Source organism: Geotrypetes seraphini, chromosome 9 (genome assembly GCF_902459505.1).
Source record: "Geotrypetes seraphini chromosome 9, aGeoSer1.1, whole genome shotgun sequence".
In the NCBI taxonomy this organism is placed as follows: domain Eukaryota; kingdom Metazoa; phylum Chordata; class Amphibia; order Gymnophiona; family Dermophiidae; genus Geotrypetes; species Geotrypetes seraphini.
The window spans coordinates 56,184,395-56,203,734 of record NC_047092.1 but is presented as its reverse complement, the minus strand read 5'-3'; the positions used below and the strand labels follow the sequence as shown (position 1 = coordinate 56,203,734).

Genomic DNA, 19,340 nt, shown 5'->3' with positions numbered 1-19,340 from the left:
GTACGCTGGAAAGGAATGCCGACTTTCTCACTGCCTCACCCTACTACAACAACCTCTACCCACCCACCCATCCCTCTTCCAACCATAGAGTCAACGGAGAGCGATGATAGATATTCCAAAGTCCAACCATTGGTCAGTTCTTTTGTCATTGCTGCGTCACGACCCGCCCCTTGACGTTTGCAGTCGCCTGGTATATAAGCCCCGCGCCACCGGCATTTACTTCAGCCCTAGTTTTCGAGAGGGAAAATGTATCGTTTTCGTTCGCAGGCAATCACCGGAATTTCTTTCGCTTCTTCTCCTTCCCGCCGTTTCGCGCCTCTGCCGTTAGGAGATTTACATCTGATTCCTGAAAGACGTTTTAGTAAAAAGTGCTCTTCTATCGGCTGATTCTTATTGTTCCTAAGCTCCAAACATGCCTAAATCTAAGAAGAGGAACAGCCGAGCAGGTAAGGTACCAGCTGGCAGCCAGGCCGCGTCACTAGGCATGCGTGGCAGAAGTGACGCATTCTGGGAGTTGTAGGTAAGGCCAAGCATCCTGTTGTAGGACTCGTGCAAAATTGGATCCGATAAAACTACCATTCCACAGATACCTTGCGGCCCTTACAACCGCAGCAGAGGAGATGGTTGTGGTCGTGGCTTAAGCCGCACCTCAGTAGTGAGGGCCTAATGTTTGGGAACTGTAGTGTTGGAATCGGGTTTGGAAGCCCATTGGAGCCCCGCTATCATTTTAGTCCTGCGACGTGGAATATTTACTGCTCGCTACTTAAGAAATTATCTTGTTAGCCTTCAGTCGGTAGCATGAGCTGTTACATATTTTTCCTAATTGTTCTGGTTCTGAGCAGTTCTAGTGTGGGGTGGGAGCCTTATAGTAGGTTTTAGCTGCCAAACATGATGACGTCTGTGGAGCCTAGCCGGCTGGACAGCCTTGCCTCAGTCCACATATGTGTGGCTGCCGCGCGCATGTCACGCTTTCGGCCACGTCCTCTGCTGGGAAGATGGTGAAAGTTCGTGCCCGTCACTGAAGGGCAGGGGCTTCCTCTTGTTTCAAGAGAGTGGTGGTCGTCGTGGGGAGCTGTGGCTAAAGAACTAGTACAACTCGAGCTTCTAGACATCTAGAAGCTGGCGTTTGTATCCTAGGGATAGAATAAAACCGCTGACTGGTTCATAGTTGCTTTGTATCAAAGGATATGAGCATGCTCTGTGGGTGCTATTTAATTTGTTCTTATATAACAATGGCCAGTGTATATTGATAATACCAACCCTCTCAAATGCACTAAATATAATGAATAAACTAGGTTGGTGTGTCCAGAGTGTACTTTTCTTCACTAGGATACCTCAGCCCCACCACTCCACCGCTAAGCCAACTCCAGAAAGCGGGAGATTTATGTGGTGCCTCATCATAGGTCATCCATTTTTTAATGCTGTGTATTATTTATTCTATTCATTAATAAAAATATATCTGATTTAAATAGTTCAATAAGTTAGAGTAAGTGCAAAAGTTAAAGAACTTGTATACTTAGCTTCTACACACAGCCAAACCTGGGAGTCGGACCCGACATGTTTCGCACATATAGTGCTGTCTCAAGGGTCTCCCGAGGCCGCCGTTGTCATCCGACTCACAAGTAAAGATTCTGTGAAAGTACATTCTGGACACACCAACCTAGTTTATTCATTATATTTAATATGTTCTTGGCACTTCCAATCTGCTTGGTTTCCAGCTCAATGAGAATTACTAAACTGTCTATATGCAAGTGGTCTGTATAGCCATAGTAGCCTAATGGTTTTAAGAGGCAGGTGGGCAAGCCTGGTTCAGATCCCCCTTCCTGTCGGTGACCTTGGCCAAAGTCTCTTAACCTCAAGTACCAGTTTAGATTGTAAGCCCTTTGGGGACAGGGAAATTACTGTAACTGAAAGGCATAATACAAATAAAAATATCCACCTTGTGATACCATTGCAAACTAATTACTGAAGCTGTGATCACAAGCAATGGCCAAAAACTATTTGGAGTTTCAGATTAGTCTCCATCCTATACAATAGCTTTTAGCAACTAGGGTTAAATACTTATGAATCCAAACTAAAGTCGATTCTATTAATAACCTAAGAAATCATGTTTTAAAGTTTTCTTGAATTCTTTATAAGAGGACAAATGTCATATTTTGGATGTTAATGCATTCCAAACCAACACACTGTAATCTGAAATGTCTTATTGCACAATTGTAAGACTGGGAATGTAAACTGTTCAAGCCAAATTTTTTTTTGAGGGAGCTCAACTGACTTGAAAGTTGGTGTTTACAGGCACTTGACATACCATCAGTTTCAGTGGACCACTTAACAATGTGCGTTAAATAAAGCAGACATTTTCTATAAAAACATTTTAAAAATAGCTTTTATGACTAATACTCATGCCTTTACTGGAAGCCAATGTTGAATCAACTTTTGCCCTGTCCAGAATCATCTTGGCAGCTTTGTTCCACCATGCAAAATCTTTCAAGTAGACCCAGCAGTACAAATATTTTTCAATAACTTTGTTCATGTAGATGTAATACATTGGCTTAGCACCCCCTAATTTTTAATTTTTTTTTTTGCTATGTGCCAAGTAATGGATTAGCTAAGGAAATATAAGACTAGTGCCTGAAACACACGACTGTACTAAATTTGGCAAACTTGGGTAGTGCCCCCTAATTAAGGCTTTGGGTGATGGTTAAATATATTTCTTATGGGATAAGACTGTAACCTACCAGACTGGATTGACTAGTAGAATTTTAAGCTATGGTGTAATTCTACTACACCTAATTTATTATATACAGTTTTATCTATATAGAAACCTAGCCCAGGTCACAGCTGGGCTGGCCATTGCTCTTAATGGTACCGCTTCCAGCTAAATAGTTAAAAGGAAAAAAAATTACAAACTTCTTAGGGCTAGATTCACTAAGCAAACCGATCGTGTATCGATCAGTTTGGGAGCCCTTTGCGACCCGATTTCCCTCTGACCCGATTCCTTAACCTGTGTAGTGATCCCATCCCAATCTATGCATGCAAATGAGGGGAATCGGTATGCAAAGCAGAAAGGACGCGATTCACTACACTTTTTCCCCTACTCACAGACTGACTGGCAGATCAAGAGTAAGCGACTGGTGAGGACCAGTCGCTTGTGTAAAAAACTGCTCTGCCGTGACTCTTTTCTCTCTGGCTCCCCTGCTCTCTGGCTCCCCCGACTCTCCTGCTCTCTGCCTGCCCTGACTATCTGGCTCCCCCGACTCTCCTGCTCTCTGCCTGCCCTGACTATCTGGCTCCCCCGACTCTCCTGCTCTCTGCCGCCCTTCCCCACAGTGCGAGCCTGTGGTTTTAAAGCGGGGCTGCACTGCGGGGAAGGGTGGCAGAGAGCAGGAGAGTCAAAATTTGCCCACCCACTGGCCCGGCCCCCTACATAAAAGTTGGGAGCAGGAGGAGTTCTCAGTCCCTCCTGCTCCGTAGGTCTCCCTCCTGCCATCGGCATGGCCCTGACTGGCCCACCGCAAACCCCCCCAGACCGGCACCCCCGACCGGCCCACCCCTGGTCGGGTCAGGCCTGGCCAGACCCACCCACCCCCCTCCTTCCCCGGACCTTGAAAATCGTTGGGAGCAGGAGGGGTGCCCGGTCCTTCCTGCTCCTTAGGCCTCCGTGATCTGATTTTTGGGAGCAGGAGGAAGTGCAAAGTCCTCCTGCTGCTCTGCCGGGCCACTATGCCATACCGGCCTTAGGCCATGCCCCAGTGCATCTGATGCACGGGGAGGGGCCTAAGGCCCTGATTGGCTGAGGCGCCTCTGGCTCCTCCTTTGGGAGAGACCTGGGGTGCCTCAGCCAATCAGGAACTTCCTTAGGGAGGAGTCTAATCAGGGACTTCTTTAGCCTCCTCCCTAAGGAAATCCTCGATTGGCTGAGGCACCTTAATTAGACAATATTTAGAGGTCACCCCAGCATGCACGGTTTGCTTGTGTCATGTATGTAAGTGATTGCACAAATGAAGATCGAGAATTCCTACAGAAGCAAAGGCAGAACGTGTTTTCCTGCTGTATAAGTGGAGTTGACCTTCGAACTGCAAAAGAAAGTAGAAAGAGGCAGCTCGAGGAAAAGAAAATCATGACAAAAGCGAAGCATGAGGAAAAGTAGACCAAAGCAGTTACCCATATAGCATCTAAATTTTCTTCAACATCTGATGAGTCTGAAAATGGAGATGAGTATCGGCCTATGAAATCAGTGTCTACTGCGGTGACCAGTACTCTGCATCAATACATATTCAAATAAAACTGTTGCAAACAAGGTGCTTATAGCCATTTCTAGACATCTGTTTTCTGTCTGAGCACCTAGCAGCACTTGCCATTTTCGATGACAGAATTGCACCATAAACAAAGCTACGAATGGTGCAAAACTTACAGCATCCACCGTTGCCAGACATTCCACGATGTCTCGTGTATAGATGAAACCAAAAACTATTGGATTCCTTTTTGTAAGATTCTTATGAAAATAAGGAAGATGATATTTCTTTTGTATTTCACTGTGATGTACAGTCTTTTGATGATGTAGATCAGTGTTCTTCAACCTCTTACACCTATGGAACGGTGGAAATAAAATAATTATTTTGTGGACCAGCACCGGTCTGCTGACTGGCAGTTGAAGAACAATGGGCTAAGTCATTGCCATCTCCAACTCAGATCCCGCCCCCATAATAGTACTAGTAGTAACACCATTTTTTCCATCCATTTTTCAGATGTACAAACATACAATATAATCATATTAACAACACATAACGGTTAACCACAAAATTAAAATACACAAAGCACAATGTATGCTTTTCAACATTCATTCCTACCAGAAAACCAAAAACTAAAAGTACTAATATTCTACAAACAAACCCTAAGATGCAAGACCCTGCAAGCAGTACAACCCCCAGAGCAAAACAAACAAATACATTGCTTCTTGAACAAACAATTAGGGCAGATGTAAAATCACTAAATAAAAAAAAATAAATGCATTTCCCCTTGTCTCTTTCCCGCCATGTGCCTTGCCTTCTGGCCTGCCCCCCTGATGTTAGCTTCAGGCCGGTCCACGGTGCGATCAACGCAGAGTCTTCGGGCCAGCTCCCTGAGTGCTGCATTGCACAAAGCTGTGGGAAGCAGCTCCTCGCGTGCGTCCCACACCTCATCTGGAAGCCTTCCCTCTGATGTGACATCTGAGAGAAGGCTTCCGGGTCAGGCGCAGGCCGCGGGAAGGAGCCTTATCCCACGGCTTTGTGTACTGCAACACTCAGGGAGCCGGCCCAAAGATGCTGCATTGATCGTACTGAGGACTGGCGGCTACAGAACAATCTCTTGGGCCCGATGGAAGTGCCGGCCCTATGGATTGGTAGAAAATTTCTGCGGACCGGCACTGGTCCACAGACTAGCGGTTGAAGAGCATTGATGTAGACTGCATCGATCTGGAAGGTATTGTGGTCTAGAAAAAAAGAAAGTCTTGTAATGCAGAAAGTCATTTTTTGATCTCTTAATTGAAGGAGGATCAGCAAAAGTGAAAATATTCCAGAATAAACATTCCGCAGCATGGACTGACGATCCAGTTTTCAAGGAACTTTGGAATTGGGCATCCAAACTGACTGTTAATGATGCAGCAGAATAAGGAATAAGCCTCATTGAAAAATAGAATACTTTGACAAATGATGAAGAACAGAAGCAATTTGGTTTTCGGCTAGTGGCCAGCCACCGGAAGAAGCTTCTTTCTGCATCAAAGGCAGCTTTTGTGTTATAGACCATTGATTTGTTGCGTGCACAAGAATTATGGTAACTGTTAAAAACTTAGCAGTAGTTAAAAAAAAAAAAAAAGATGTGGGGTGACCCCTAAACTTTAAGTAAAATTTTGTAGTGTTCATTTTTATATACAGTACAGTAAAGGAATAAAATTAGCCTTGTGGACAAATGAAATGTGTTAATTTTTTGGGGGGCCACCCTATTGGCACTAGCAGGTGATCTGTTACTAGTGAGGAGCATTTTTGAAAGCACATCTAAGTTAGAATAGTGATGTCCAAATCATTGTCAAATGGATATCTATTTCACTTGTGGTTTTGAACAGGAAATACATCAAGATTTTCTGCTCAAAAAGTGAAGTGGATATCATATGCTGGAAATAGCCAATATGAACATCCATTTTAGAGACTGGAATGTCTTAATTATGAACAGGGGGACAATAACATAGATGTTTGTAGCAGCATTCTTTGAAAATGACCACATTGGTGTTCATGGAGATTTCAGGGTGAGCTTAGTGGTTAGTGCACAGTTGGCTGTGAGCAAAGCAATTTAGGTTCACATACAAAATAAAGGATTGTTGTGGTAACTGAGTTTCAGGAAGGCAGCCTACCCACTGTACCTGGATGTATACTACTTCTCTTGGCTTGCAGGTAACATATTTAGGGACAGTAGATATTCTGTGGCTTAGGACTTAAAGGTCACAGAATATCTGATGTTACACATTCTTGATTAACCAAACATACTGATTATACAATGCTGCATCATTAAATATATACAGAACAAAACTCCCAACTGGTCATTTTAACAGCAATTATTTTAAGATATTGTTGTAGTAACAATGCAGTACTTATCTAATACATTTAGTTTTATCATGAAAACATTTCATAGAAAAGTTGGAACCTTTCAGTAGTGTCTAAAGACTAGAAAAAATAAGCCTCTGAATGCTTAAACATTGAAATCAATAGTTATGTTCAATATCTCCCTACTTTGAGAGGCTTCAGCAAGGCTGGAACATGACCTGGCACAGAAGATCTAAGATTTCCCTTCCATTAAAGCACTTGATTTGCTGTTAACTTCCCCTGCTGAAGGGGGGTGAGGGGGAATGAGCTGCTTACTGACTTTGGTACAGCAGCTGTATGCTAGAAGAAAATAACCAGGGTGACTGTTGGCCAGTGCAGCTCACATTCGGCTACTTAATGTTTCCCCTAGTGCTTCTTTTCTTTTAATACAATAAAACACTGTCCCGCAAAGCTTCTTGAGCCGCGGCATACTAAACGTAGTGGCCGTGGCTCTAGGAATCCGGAAGTGTATGGATGTCGTCATGATAACCACACGCATGAAGGCCCTCCAGACAGGCCCTGAGATGGCAGAAGGGGGTGCCAGCAGGAAAGAGGACCAGAAAGAAGAGGTGCTGGCGCTAGCTGATTGTCTACAGGATGTGCCTCTTGCCACGAGAGGCACGTCCAGTAGGCAGTCAGCTGGTGCCTCTCCTCCCCAGTGTGTTGTGGCACACCTGAAATCTCCGGAGGCACACTAGTATGCTGTGGCAAGGTATCGGCCAGCATCCTTTATTGATGGGTTTGGCACTCGTGACTTTGATTATTTGAGGTTTATCCCTCCTCCCGGACCTCGCCATAACTTACTTTTTAAAGCCTCCCCAACTTAGGGCTGACTGACCCAACCCTGCCTCCTGGAACCCCCCCCCCCCTCCAACTTCTTAAAGACTGATGTCTAGTGGTGAAGCGGAGCAGAAGCGATCTTCCTAAGCTCCTGCCTCATACAGAGCTGTGAAAAAAATGGTTTTTGTGATTTCCTGCTGTAGTCTTGCGAGACTACAGTAGCTTGCAGCAGTCATATTTGTTTGTGATTCTGCATGGGGCAGGAACATAGGAATATCACTCCTGCCCTGCTTCACTGCTAGACCACCAGCCTTTTTAAAATAAATTAAGGAGAGTCGGAGGTGGGATTGGGTCAGTTGGCCCTAAAGATAGTCACAAACAGACAGGGGCATGTAGTTGGAAACTGAAGCCATAAAACCACCAAGCAGTTTTAAAATCGTAGCACAGTGTACCAAGTTGGGATGCCAACTTCATATGTTGTGCTGTGATTTTAAAACTTTGGTTTCCAACTATTTGAGAGGTTGGATTATCCACTCTGACCCCTGACACTAGGTGTTGTGCTGAAACACAGCCTGTGCCAGGTTCATCGAGCGAGAACTCTGGAATGAGAATGACACTGTGGCCATTTGTCTTTGTGGCTAACTGTGAGAAACCATCCTGTGTCATTCTTTAGTGTCTATCTCAACCTCAGTCCTACATCAGCATTCTTCAGTTCAAGGCTTGAGGGTCAGTGGTTGTGCCCATTCATACTCTGATTCTTCTCTCTCCTTAAAGAATGACAGGAGATGGTGTTCTATGGTTATCCATGGGGGTGGTTACATTCTGTCACTGGTTCATTAATGGCACTTGGTGCTCTTTTTTTTTTTTTTTGCCAGTATCTGATCAATAGTTTTGTTTCCACAGGCCTGAATCCTGGGGAAATTAGTAAGCAAGACATTAGTCTTTAACATACTGCAGCGATACAGGTGCTTATCTTTGAAACCGGATTGTTAAATGTTAAAAATAAATAATAATAATAAAAAACAGGATCATAAGAGCTGCAAGAGTATAATTAAGGAACCATCCTTCACTTTCACGTTCCTGCCAGACCCTGCTGGTAAACCACCAATTGACCAAAAATGTTTGATAAATCATTTGCTGTATCTGGTTAAATAAATGCAATCAGGATCCAAATGTATTCTGCAATGCCTGATCAATACACTTTGTTCAGTCAGCTCAGCAGGAACAATTATGCCCTCTGTGTTGCATCAAGTATATAACAACCCACTTCCCATACCATAAGTTCAAAACCTAGGCCTGGGTTTCGCCAAACGGCTTCCTCAGGAGGAATAACACACAAAAGCTAACGTACTGTTACAGCTGATACATTAACCATACATTTTTTTTTTTTTTGTATTTATGCAAATGCAGTAAGGACATTGAAATCGGAAGCTAAAAGGCCTCATGCCCAACCTTGATGATCAAGGATATCCAACTGGGGGGAATTTTGTGACCACAAATTTAAAAATCAAGCTAAATGAATGAATCTGTGATTTTATGGCAAGGGGTTATCTCTACATGGTATAAAAAGAGCATTTAAGTAGGCTAAGTATTGATATAGTGAATGGGAAGATTATATGAGTTGTAGTCATGAATTCACACTTGCTAACAGATTGAATAAGAATGAACATAAAGCCACTCGTGTACACTTCTGGTTCACATCGGGTATGCAATATAATTAGAAAGTATTGGTACATTGTTGGTATGCATCCTCGGTTGAAACAATATCCTGGGTTCGCTTTCAAGAGGATTCGCAATCTCTGAAAATTTTATCACATCCAGTAGTGGAGTATGATGAAACTCTGGCCTGTTATTCATGTGGGGGATGCGTTTATTGTGCATATTCGCCTAAGGTCACATTTTTGACTACCCCTCCCCCCCCCCCATAAAGGAGTGTAATTTTTCATTTGTTAGCGATTATCTTTTGTAATGTGATATGTTTTGAATGAGTGTTTAAGAATTATATTTGAATAGAGTTTGGTGAGGTTGAAGCAGTTGGTTTTAAAATGATATAAGATATATAGTATGTGATATTGTTTGAATAAAGAATAGTATAATTATGAAAACTGAGATTTGAAAATTTGTGTTGTACCTTTGTGTATTATGTATTTAGTTTAGGTATGCATTAATTATCTCCCTATATATGTTTGATTTAATGTCACAATTTGTTTTTACAAAATTTTTTACTGTTTGGAATTTGTACCCGACTAGTATTTTTAGAGACTTATTGGTTCTACGTGTTCTTTCAGGTATGATAGTGATCTTGAGGAATGCATTGCCTTGGGTAATTCTGTGAACTATTTTACAGGTGGCCAGCAAAGGAATGTGCAACCTTTTAGTGATGAGGATGCATCTATCGAAACCATGAGTCACTGCAGCAGCTTCAGTGACGCTGCTAGCTTTACGGATGAAGGTAGGCACTAGTCATTCAGGTTGTTAGCAAATGTTTGTGTTGGGGATGATAGCACACATGTAGTAGGTTATAGATGAAGAGAACTTTGAGCAAACTGGTCTCCATCATTCAAACCAAAGTCTGCTTCATGTTTCAGGACCTGAAGTTGAAGAGGAAGTAACTCAAGAAGATTTTGAATACAAGTTGAAGGGATTTGTAGACCTTACTTTAGATAAGAGGTAAGGAAATGCTATTCAGAGCATAGGTGTACAGCCAAAGTAGGCCACTGTGCAGCCATTGGACTATAGTTAACACATAGGGTTGAACCTTAATCTAGAAACTAGCTTTGCATGTCTATCACTAAGTGATACTTCATCTTGCAATCTGAAAATTTGTTTTGGATACAGACGCATAACTGGCTCACAAATCCTTCATTTAATATACAAACATGGTCTTAAAGTGCCTTAATCTTTTGATGAACAGCTCTAGCTTGAGGGTATGTTTTATATCAGTCTTCCTTGTTTAGATTAGGGCAATAAATTATCCAAGGTACGTACACACAAGGCTTCTTCAGCATGAATTAAGTGCTATAGAAAAGGGCCTCTTTGCATGTATAGACTATATATGGAGCTGTATGACATATGTAGCCCGGGGCAAATAGTATGCACTGAAGTAAGGAGTTATAGGGATGGGTGCATCTATTTCCCAGAGCTGCAGGCTTACAGTTTTAACATATCAATGCTGTGTAGAGAATGATACGGGGACAAATTTTTCTCTGTCACCGCAGGAACTCAATTTCCCTGTCCCCACGAGTTTGTCTCTGTCCCTGCCCTATTCCTATAAGCTCTGCTTTAACTAGACAAGCCTTGAACACTTATGATTTTAAAGTGTTTGAGACTTGGGCAGATAGGACAGAGCTTGCAGGAATGGGGAAGGGACAGAAAAAAACTCTCCAGAATGGGAAAATGAATTCCCGCTGGGGGACAGGGAAGTCCCCATGTCATTCTCTAATGCTGTGTATTGGAGTGCAGGGCAGCTCTGGCCTTCACAGTTTGGCAGTTGGAATAATGGATAACATCTAGAGAGTGAACTTATGACCTAGGGAGTTAAAAAAAAAAAAAAAGGCTTATGCACCTGACTTTCCATGGCAACCACAGACTATGTGCAGACAAGTAGGTACCCCTGAATCTGCCAGGAACCTATAACAGGAGTTCCAGCACTTTCCAGAAGCCTAAGTAAATCTATAGAGAAGCCAAGCCAGCCAATGTATCTTTCATAATTTAGACTGTAAGCTGTTTTGAGAAGGGACTCTCTGTTTGTACAGCGCTGTGCGCATCTGGTAGCGCTATAGAAATAATAAATAGTAGTAGCAGCAGCAGCTCTTGGTCTTCCTGGAATGTGGTCTCATTTGGTGACCTCACTCCGCACCAGGCCTCCCCCCCCCAAAAAAAAAAAAAAAAAATTAAAAAGGCAGGCGTGATGCCCACTCCCTCCTGCCACCAAATACTGCTTTGTTAGAAGTTGAGAGCAGGAGGGATGCTCAGTCCTTCCTGCTCTGAGGCCTGCCAGGAGGGAAGGGGCCTAAGGCCCTGATTGGCTCAGATGCCTAAGGCAAGTAAAAGATACTGAGGTATTGCATGAATGCTCTATGTTGGAGTTTTGAATAATATATGAAAACTTAGGGAGCCAGCAAAGTGACTTTGAGAGGGTTATATGAGTGGAAGGTAAATCATATAGGAGACCTGTGAAAGGGAAATATGATTCAGTGGAGAGCTGTGAGGAGCAAGTGGGAGCGGATGTGGTGGTAAGGGTATTAGTAGTGTTCAGAAAAAGGTAAATTTTGATAGTAAAACAGGTTTTAGTATTATCTGTGCAGAGGACAAGGTTACAAGTTGAGGAGACTGGAAGGATGACATCCTCAGAAATAAAGAATGGGGGGGAAGAGGAGAGATTGGTTTAGGGAGAAAGATGAAAAGTTCAGTCTTGGTCATGTTCTGTTTCAGATGTTAGTGGGGTATCTAGGCAGCAGCTGGAACAAGCAGACAGACTTGGGCCTAGATTCCTGGTGAAATTTCTGATGTTGAGGTAGATCTTGAAGTTTTTGGTGTCAAGATGATAGTGAAAACATGGGAGGGGATGATGGCATCAAGGGAACGCATATAAAGATGTCGCAAGACAAAGCCCTGAGGTACACTAACTGATAGTGGCATAACAGTGGAAGAGGATCATCAGAGCATACACCAACCCTTTCAATCTATAAATAGTTCACCCACTTAAGGATGTAATGTAAGTACTTTAATTGGCCCCTTTGCTATCAGCTGGCCTTAACTAGCACTAATTTGCAGTTAATTGTATACGCATGCATGCAATTACACACTTCTGTCATAATGCAAAGAGGCATTCAGATGGGAGGGGCATAGGGGATGAAACTTGCTATATTGGGCAATGAGGTGTTAAGTGACTTGTCCAGAGTTACAAGGAGCTGCAGTGGGAATTGAACTCGCAACTTCATGGTGCTGAGGCAGGTGCTCTAACCACTAGGCTACTCCATAGGTATCTGATTATTCTAGAACACACTTGTTATAGAATACTGTCCGCTCTGCACACAGTGTTTAGGTGCACATACTTAATCTTGCTATAGACATGGTCACACCTACTGTAAATGTTTAAATGTTTGCTTACACTAGTATTCTATAATGGCAATTTGCTCAATTGCCATTATAGAATTTGCACTTTAGACTTTAATTTCATGCACTAATTTAAGGCAGCCTTTGTTGAATCAACCCCTAAGTATGTTGAGTGAGATGAAGACATTCAAGACTAAACAGAGCCATGAAATCAAGTGAGGACATCTTCTCAAGTGGTGACCAATGATGTAAAAGCAGCAGAGAGCTCAAGGATGGATGGATCATGCCACTGAGTTGGCTCATGAAAACACGTGCAATGAGGAATCCACCCTGTGAGTGCGGCTCCACTTTGTTGCTGCTGCCCAACATAGGGCCCCTCAGCCTACAGCACCTGGTATTCCCAGGTGGTCTCCCATTCAGGTACTAGCCAGGCCCTGACCCTGCTTCCTTAGATCTGGCTAGGAACAGGTCACTGGAGTCTCTTTTGGCAAGGGGTATTTCTGTAGAATGTAGTAGATTTAAAGACAGATTATAGTGACTTAATAGTTTTAGACAAAGGCAAGATGGCAGTGAACATTAGCTTGGATACAAAGGGAAGAAGGAGATGGGGCAGTCATTGAAAGGGCAGGTAGGGTTTACATCAGGGGTGTCAAAGTCCGTCCTCAAGGGCTGCAATCCAATCGGGATTTCCCCAATGAATATGCATGAGATCTATTTATATGCACTGCTTTCATTGTATGCTAATAGATCTCATATTCATTGAGGAAATCCTGAAAACCTGACTGGATTGCAGCCCTCAAGGAGGGACTTTGACACCCCTGGTTTACATGAAGGCTTGAGTGGTGTAATTGCTTGTTTTGAAAGTGTCAAACAGTTTAAATGGAAAGGGGTTACAGCAGGGCAGATAAAGCTCAGTAAATTAATGGGATCAGGAAGGGGTAGTGAGTTTGGAGAGGAGAGATGCAGCCTCTTTCCTAATTTTTAGAAAAGGAAGAGGGTGGCAGGGACAGGGGGCAAGGGAAATGAAGCTGACCTGGCAAAGAACACACACAACTTATGTGGCCATAGTCTGGACAGAAAGGGAAGGGAGAGGATTGGAAGAAGATGTATTTTGAGGAGGGAGTTCAGTATAGGGAAAGATGTTTGCAAGAGTTAGAGGCAAGCATTGATGTACTTGGATAAGAATATGTGAAAGAGGTGACGGTGGTGGAGAGTATAAGGGTCAATAGCCTGAAGATTTCTAAATATGGTGGTTGGATGAAACTTGAGGATTTCTGTATATTTTCCTTAGAGGCCTCAGAATGGCCATGCATTCCTCTTTGACCATCTTGGAAGCCCTAGATCTCACAGACCATGGTATGCCAACCTGATTTTCCTGTTGGGTCATACCCTGCTATTATTTGGGGGGGGGGGGGGAGGGCAGGCAGGGCTTCTGCACAAAGATCCAATTCGACTGTTGGTGCAATGTAGGCTAGTTCAGATTGCACATTCCTTAGTCTGGTGTTATGTCTCTACCTTAGAGTTGCACAGGGACAAAAATCTTGCCTGTCTCTACCAGTTTCCCACCTTTCCCCACCAGAATTTCCTCCATCCCCACGAGGAATTCCCTCTGTCCCCCCATAAGTTACCTGTCCCCATAAAAAGCAGCAATTACTTCTGACAGTTTTGATTTAAGTCTTAGTTTATTTAAACCAATAATAAAATACAATATAAACAAATAAGAGAAGCATACATCACCGGAAAGAATTAGAATAGACATTAGGTCATGCGACAGTAGGGTCGACCATTTCTTGTTAAATAAGAGTTGGATCTTTTGGCAATATAAAGCTCATATCTGTAGAGCAAACAAATCTGGTTCCAACCTCTGGCATAGGTAACTTGTGAGAGGTCCTTCCAAGATCCACAAATGATTTTTAATGTAACAATGAGTAAAAATTCAAACAGTACAGCATCAAAATCATTTAAAGCAGATTTGAGAGAAACACTTTTCAGGTACCAAAACTGAACTGGAATCCCCCAAACAAACCCAGCAAGTACTTCATTTTGTACTAAACACAATTGATGGCATAGCCATGAGAGGGGGCTGGGCCTCCCACTTTGGGCTTAGCCCACTCAAAATGAACATCTCCCTTGCTGTAGCTGGTGAGACATTTAGTTTTTCCATCATCTTGGTCCCAGTTTCTGCTTTTGTCTATCTTCTACAAATTCCAGGTCTCAGGAACCCCAGTTCCATCCCTGTGGGAGTCCTGTAGACCTGAGGGGATCCCTGTGGGAGTCCCATAGACCTGAGGGGGTCCCTGTGGGAGTCCCATAGACCTAGGGGGAGGAGTCCCGCAGGACCCATGGGATTCCCACAATCCCCTTTTCCGTCAAGACTGCTACTCTGCCTTCATAACCCATCAGTCTGGACTGGTCTAGCAGTAAGAGCAAACTTTACCATTTGCAATTGTAATGCTCAAGATTCAAAATAGTAAGTGATTTATACAAATGGCCAGTGCTGTAGTGGTTTTTACATAATTGTCAAAGGCTCATTTGAACACATTTTTGTTCTAACTTGCTCTGGATAATTTAACACTGAGAAGTCTCTGCCAAACTTCTCTTACAGTTGTGGACATCATTATTTCTTTAGTAGTTACCTTCAATATTGTATTCCTATTTGTAGTCTTATGGAAGAGCAAAGTGGTTGTCAATTACAGGCTAACGTCTTAAGTGCAGTTCTAATTCCAAGTTTGCAGCAGATTGTTTGTTGCATAGCGCTTGTTCTTGCAAACATTTTAGAACCCAATTTAAAAATTACCTTTTCTCAAAGTATCTGGAGAAATAATCTATTTGCTTCTTATGTTAAGTTATTTTATTATTAATCTTTAGTTAACTGTGTTGAACTTACAGTTATGCGGTTTATAAATATTGTGTTATCTATTCCTATCTAGCTATAGCTTCAAAATTGGGTAGTTTACAAAACACTTCAACCAAATTGATTTTAGGTGGAGAAACTGGTTAGGGCATCCCCATTTGTTTTGTTTTTTTACTGGTTGCTAATAAGCCAGAATTGTTATGCAAGTTAAAACTTGTAATGGCCTGGCTTTCTTGAATATGCTTAAAATATTGATTTTTAGGTCTTTGAGATATACATGATTTTCATGAGGCATGTGAACCAGAGTTTTCAACTCGTTCAGGATTATTCTTGAATGCAGAGACTATTGCCTTTTGAAATAGAGGTGGATTATAAAAGGATTAGATGTAAAAAGTGAAGACCTGGTTAACTACTAAATTCACAAGTTATTAGGGGGTAATTTTCTTTAGAGGTTATGGCATCATGGTATAATAATCCAGTCACCAAATTGTTTTGAGGTGGGAATTTTTTGTAAGGTAAATTATAATTTCACTGCATTCTGATTGTATAAACCTCCCCCCCTCAAACTCGTTTTAAGCAGGCCAAAAGTACTCAGATTAAATCTACATATTAGGTGTTAACAAGCAAAGCTGAAATGGTGCATCCTAAAACATCCCATCTGGTGGGTGGTATATGACAACCTGCTAGGAACTTGGATTTGAGGTACTTAAATGGATTGCTTTTTTTTTTCTTCTTTTTGTTTAACAGTGCAAAGACAAGGCAGGCAGCCCTTGATGGTCTCAAAAATGCCCTGGCAACTAAGATTCTGTATGAGTTTATTCTGGAGCGAAGAATGACTTTAACAGATAGCATAGAACGCTGTCTAAAGAAAGGTAATTGGTAACTTGTTAATGACATAATCTTTGGTCCTAGGTGAAAAATGCTACTTTACATTGGGAAAAGTAGTGTATATTGATCTATCTCAATGGGTCTTTGTGAATTTTCTAGTCTATGGGAGGTGACCAGTTACTGAAGTCTGACTACACATTGCTTTTGATTCCTGTATGAGTGAAAGAACACAGCATGAACTATTGGTCTTTAGCTCCATACTACTAATAGGTATACTGGATTTGAATGTGAAGCTTTAACCTATCTCGGTTCTAGGAAGTCTTTCTTTTTAGGTTTTCTGAAGTTGCATTGTGGAAGCTGATGTAGACGGGGGAGGAGGTGTGAGTGAATAAGGTCCATGAAAGTAATAGGCAGTTTAGGCAAGTAATGTTTATCTGTGATAGGATGCTCAGAGTGATTGCTTTGAAAAATTACACGGACAAACTTCCTATCCCTCTCAGCCCATTCTTCATCCCTGAGGGAGACCAAAGAATAACAAGCAGACAAATTCTAGAGCTCTTAGTGATCCGCTAACTGATAAAATGCAAACCAAGAGTCTCCCTGAGCCATGGGCTGCAGCCCATTTTATTAGCTTCGACATTATTTCATTTATTATTCATATGCAAGTTAGTACGTCTTCCAACTACAATACAATTACTTCATTAAGATCAATGATAAATTGCTTATGACTGTATTTTGCCACTAGTCCATATTTGGTTCATTGGTCATGTGATTTCTTGTCATTAGTAATTTTCCCTAACATTAGCAATTCTATAATGACTTGTATATCATCATGTGCTATTTGTTTCGCTCCTGCCGGCATTTACTTTTGAATGCATTGGACATCTTGTAACAACGTGTTAGCTTAGGGCACAGTGACCTGTTCCCTGTTTTAGGACTCATCCATTACCCAATCTACAGGAAGTAATAGCCGGCCAAAACATCTATTTAAAAGCTTTAAGTAACAGCTTGCCAGTGATTCTAACCAAGCAATATTCTTTTGTACTGTAACTCTAAAGCATTTTTATATCATTCAGTTCCATCTTTTATTAACTGTATATCTAAGGCAAGGGGTGTCTCGCACATATTGGGTTATGGACCCCCCACCCCCATATCCTACTTACTACTATTATTGTCATCAGCCCCTCTCCTTTTTTCAGGTTAAAGGAGGACATGTTTAAAAGTATTATTGGAATTATTATTAGTTTGTGAAATTACAAGACAATGATAGGCCAATTGAAAGAATTATGTGTTTTTACTGGATATAATTTTTTATTAGAAAACTATGTATTTTCATCCTGTCTTGAATCTCTGTTCCTTATAACTTATTGGCTTTTTTTTTAGCAAATGGCAACAGCTTTTTTAAATTCTGGTTTAGGGGAAACTTTACTCTTTGTTTGGATTCTGCCAGATAGCACTAAGAGCTCCTTAATGCATTACCTGGATTTGTCCCTCAGAGATGGAAAAAAGGGCTGAGGGGGTAGAAAGTTTGTCCATGTAGTTTTTCAAAATAATCAAAAGTAGATGGATTTTCCATTTTTGGAGAAAATGAGCCAAAATCTGCTACACTTACGAGTATATGTGGGGCTCTAGCTTAGACATGTGCAAACTACGGCCCGCGTGCCATATCCGGCCCGTTTAGTTTTAGAATCCGGCCTGCGGAGGCGGCAGTAGTTTGCCCATGTCTGCCTTAGCCCTTTCTCTTACCATCATCGTGCGCAATGGCTGCTGCAAAGTACCGGGCGGCTCCATTCTGCGGCGGCCATGAAACTCTGCTTCTGTGGGCGGTCACGCTATCCTGAGTCAACTGGAAATGCAGGGTGCTGAACTGATTCACCCGGGCCAGAGAAGCAACGGACGAATACATGTCGGGCTGATGCTGCAGGAGGCACCTTGTAACGAGCTTTGCTTTGTCTGCCGTTTGGGAAGGGGGTTCTTTCTTTTCTTTGTTGTTAATCATTGCTGTTTCCTCCTGCAGCATCCGGCCCCTCTGTCAAATTTAAGAACCCGTTGTGGCCCACGAGTTAAAGTTTGCCCACCGCTGCTCTAGCTGATTTTATTTCAGGATGCAGCCTGAAGCATTTGTGCCATTCCTAAAATTCCTGAATTTATTTTTAGGGTTTTCAAAACATCAGCTTTTTGTCATTTAACTACTCCAAAAGGTGTGAGCTAAATCCATTCAGGTACAGAAGGTATATGTTAGTTTCTCCCATATTACATGACTTTGACCTTTTTGTATTTGCTCATTCTGCATGAAATCATTTTTGTTTGTCTCAGGTAAGAGTGATGAGCAGCGAACTGCAGCTGCACTGGCGTGTCTCCTCTGTTCTCAGCTAGGTGCAGGAATTGAGAGTGAGGAGGTGTTTCGAACTCTACAGCCAGTGTTGAAGAACATTGTGTGTGATGGAACAGCTAGTGTGCAGGCACGGCAGGCTGTAAGTATTACAGGAGCAGAATGTCAACTTTGCATATCAAATTCAACTTGATTTTGGAAAATGAGTGGTGCTGTTCAATGTACTCCTTTCTTAACCTGCTTCTGACACTTACTGCTTTGAAATAAACAAAAGACTAAATGGTAGTTGGTATAATAATTGACAGAGGCAAGTGGCACCTTAGCTAAATCAGTCTATTTCAGGGGTGTCAAACTCAAGCCCATGGGCCAAATCTGGCCCGCAATGTAATTATATTTGGTCCACGAGAAAATGCCAAATGTCTACTAGAGCTGGCCCGCTGGGTATGTCAATGTAGGACAGCTATACACTTCCCCCTCCATATTCAAATTCCATATCTACAGATTCGGTTATTCGTGATTTTTGACCAAAAATATATATTAATTTTTCGGGCATTTTGTAGCTCTGTAATCCCCCCCACCCCCCCTTAAGCCTTACCTGGTGGTCTAGCGCAGTGGTCCCCAACCCTGTCCTGGAGGACCACCAGGCCAATCGGGTTTTCAGGCTAGCCCTAATGAATATATATGAAACAGATTTGCATGCCTGTCGCTTCCATTATATGCAAATCTCTCTCATGCATATTCATTAGGGCTAGCCTGAAAACCCGATTGGCCTGGTGGTCCAGTGGGTTTTCAGGCAGGAGCGATCTTCCCACGCTCCTGCCCCGTGTAGATTGCTCACAGGAAATGGCTCGAGAGACTACGGGAGCTCAAG

General features: G+C 42.3%; 1 protein-coding gene across 1 annotated transcript in view; it reads left to right on the top strand.

Annotated features, from left to right (window-relative positions):
* The first annotated feature begins 221 nt into the window (after positions 1–221).
* The window catches only part of IFRD1 (interferon related developmental regulator 1), a 43,902-nt gene continuing 24,783 nt past the window's right edge, over positions 222–19,340 (top strand). Inside the window, 5 exon segments of the mRNA XM_033958686.1 lie at positions 222–446; positions 9,745–9,849; positions 9,986–10,067; positions 16,057–16,181; positions 18,454–18,611. Coding sequence (XP_033814577.1) covers positions 413–446; positions 9,745–9,849; positions 9,986–10,067; positions 16,057–16,181; positions 18,454–18,611 — 504 coding nt within the window. The 5' untranslated portion in view covers positions 222–412.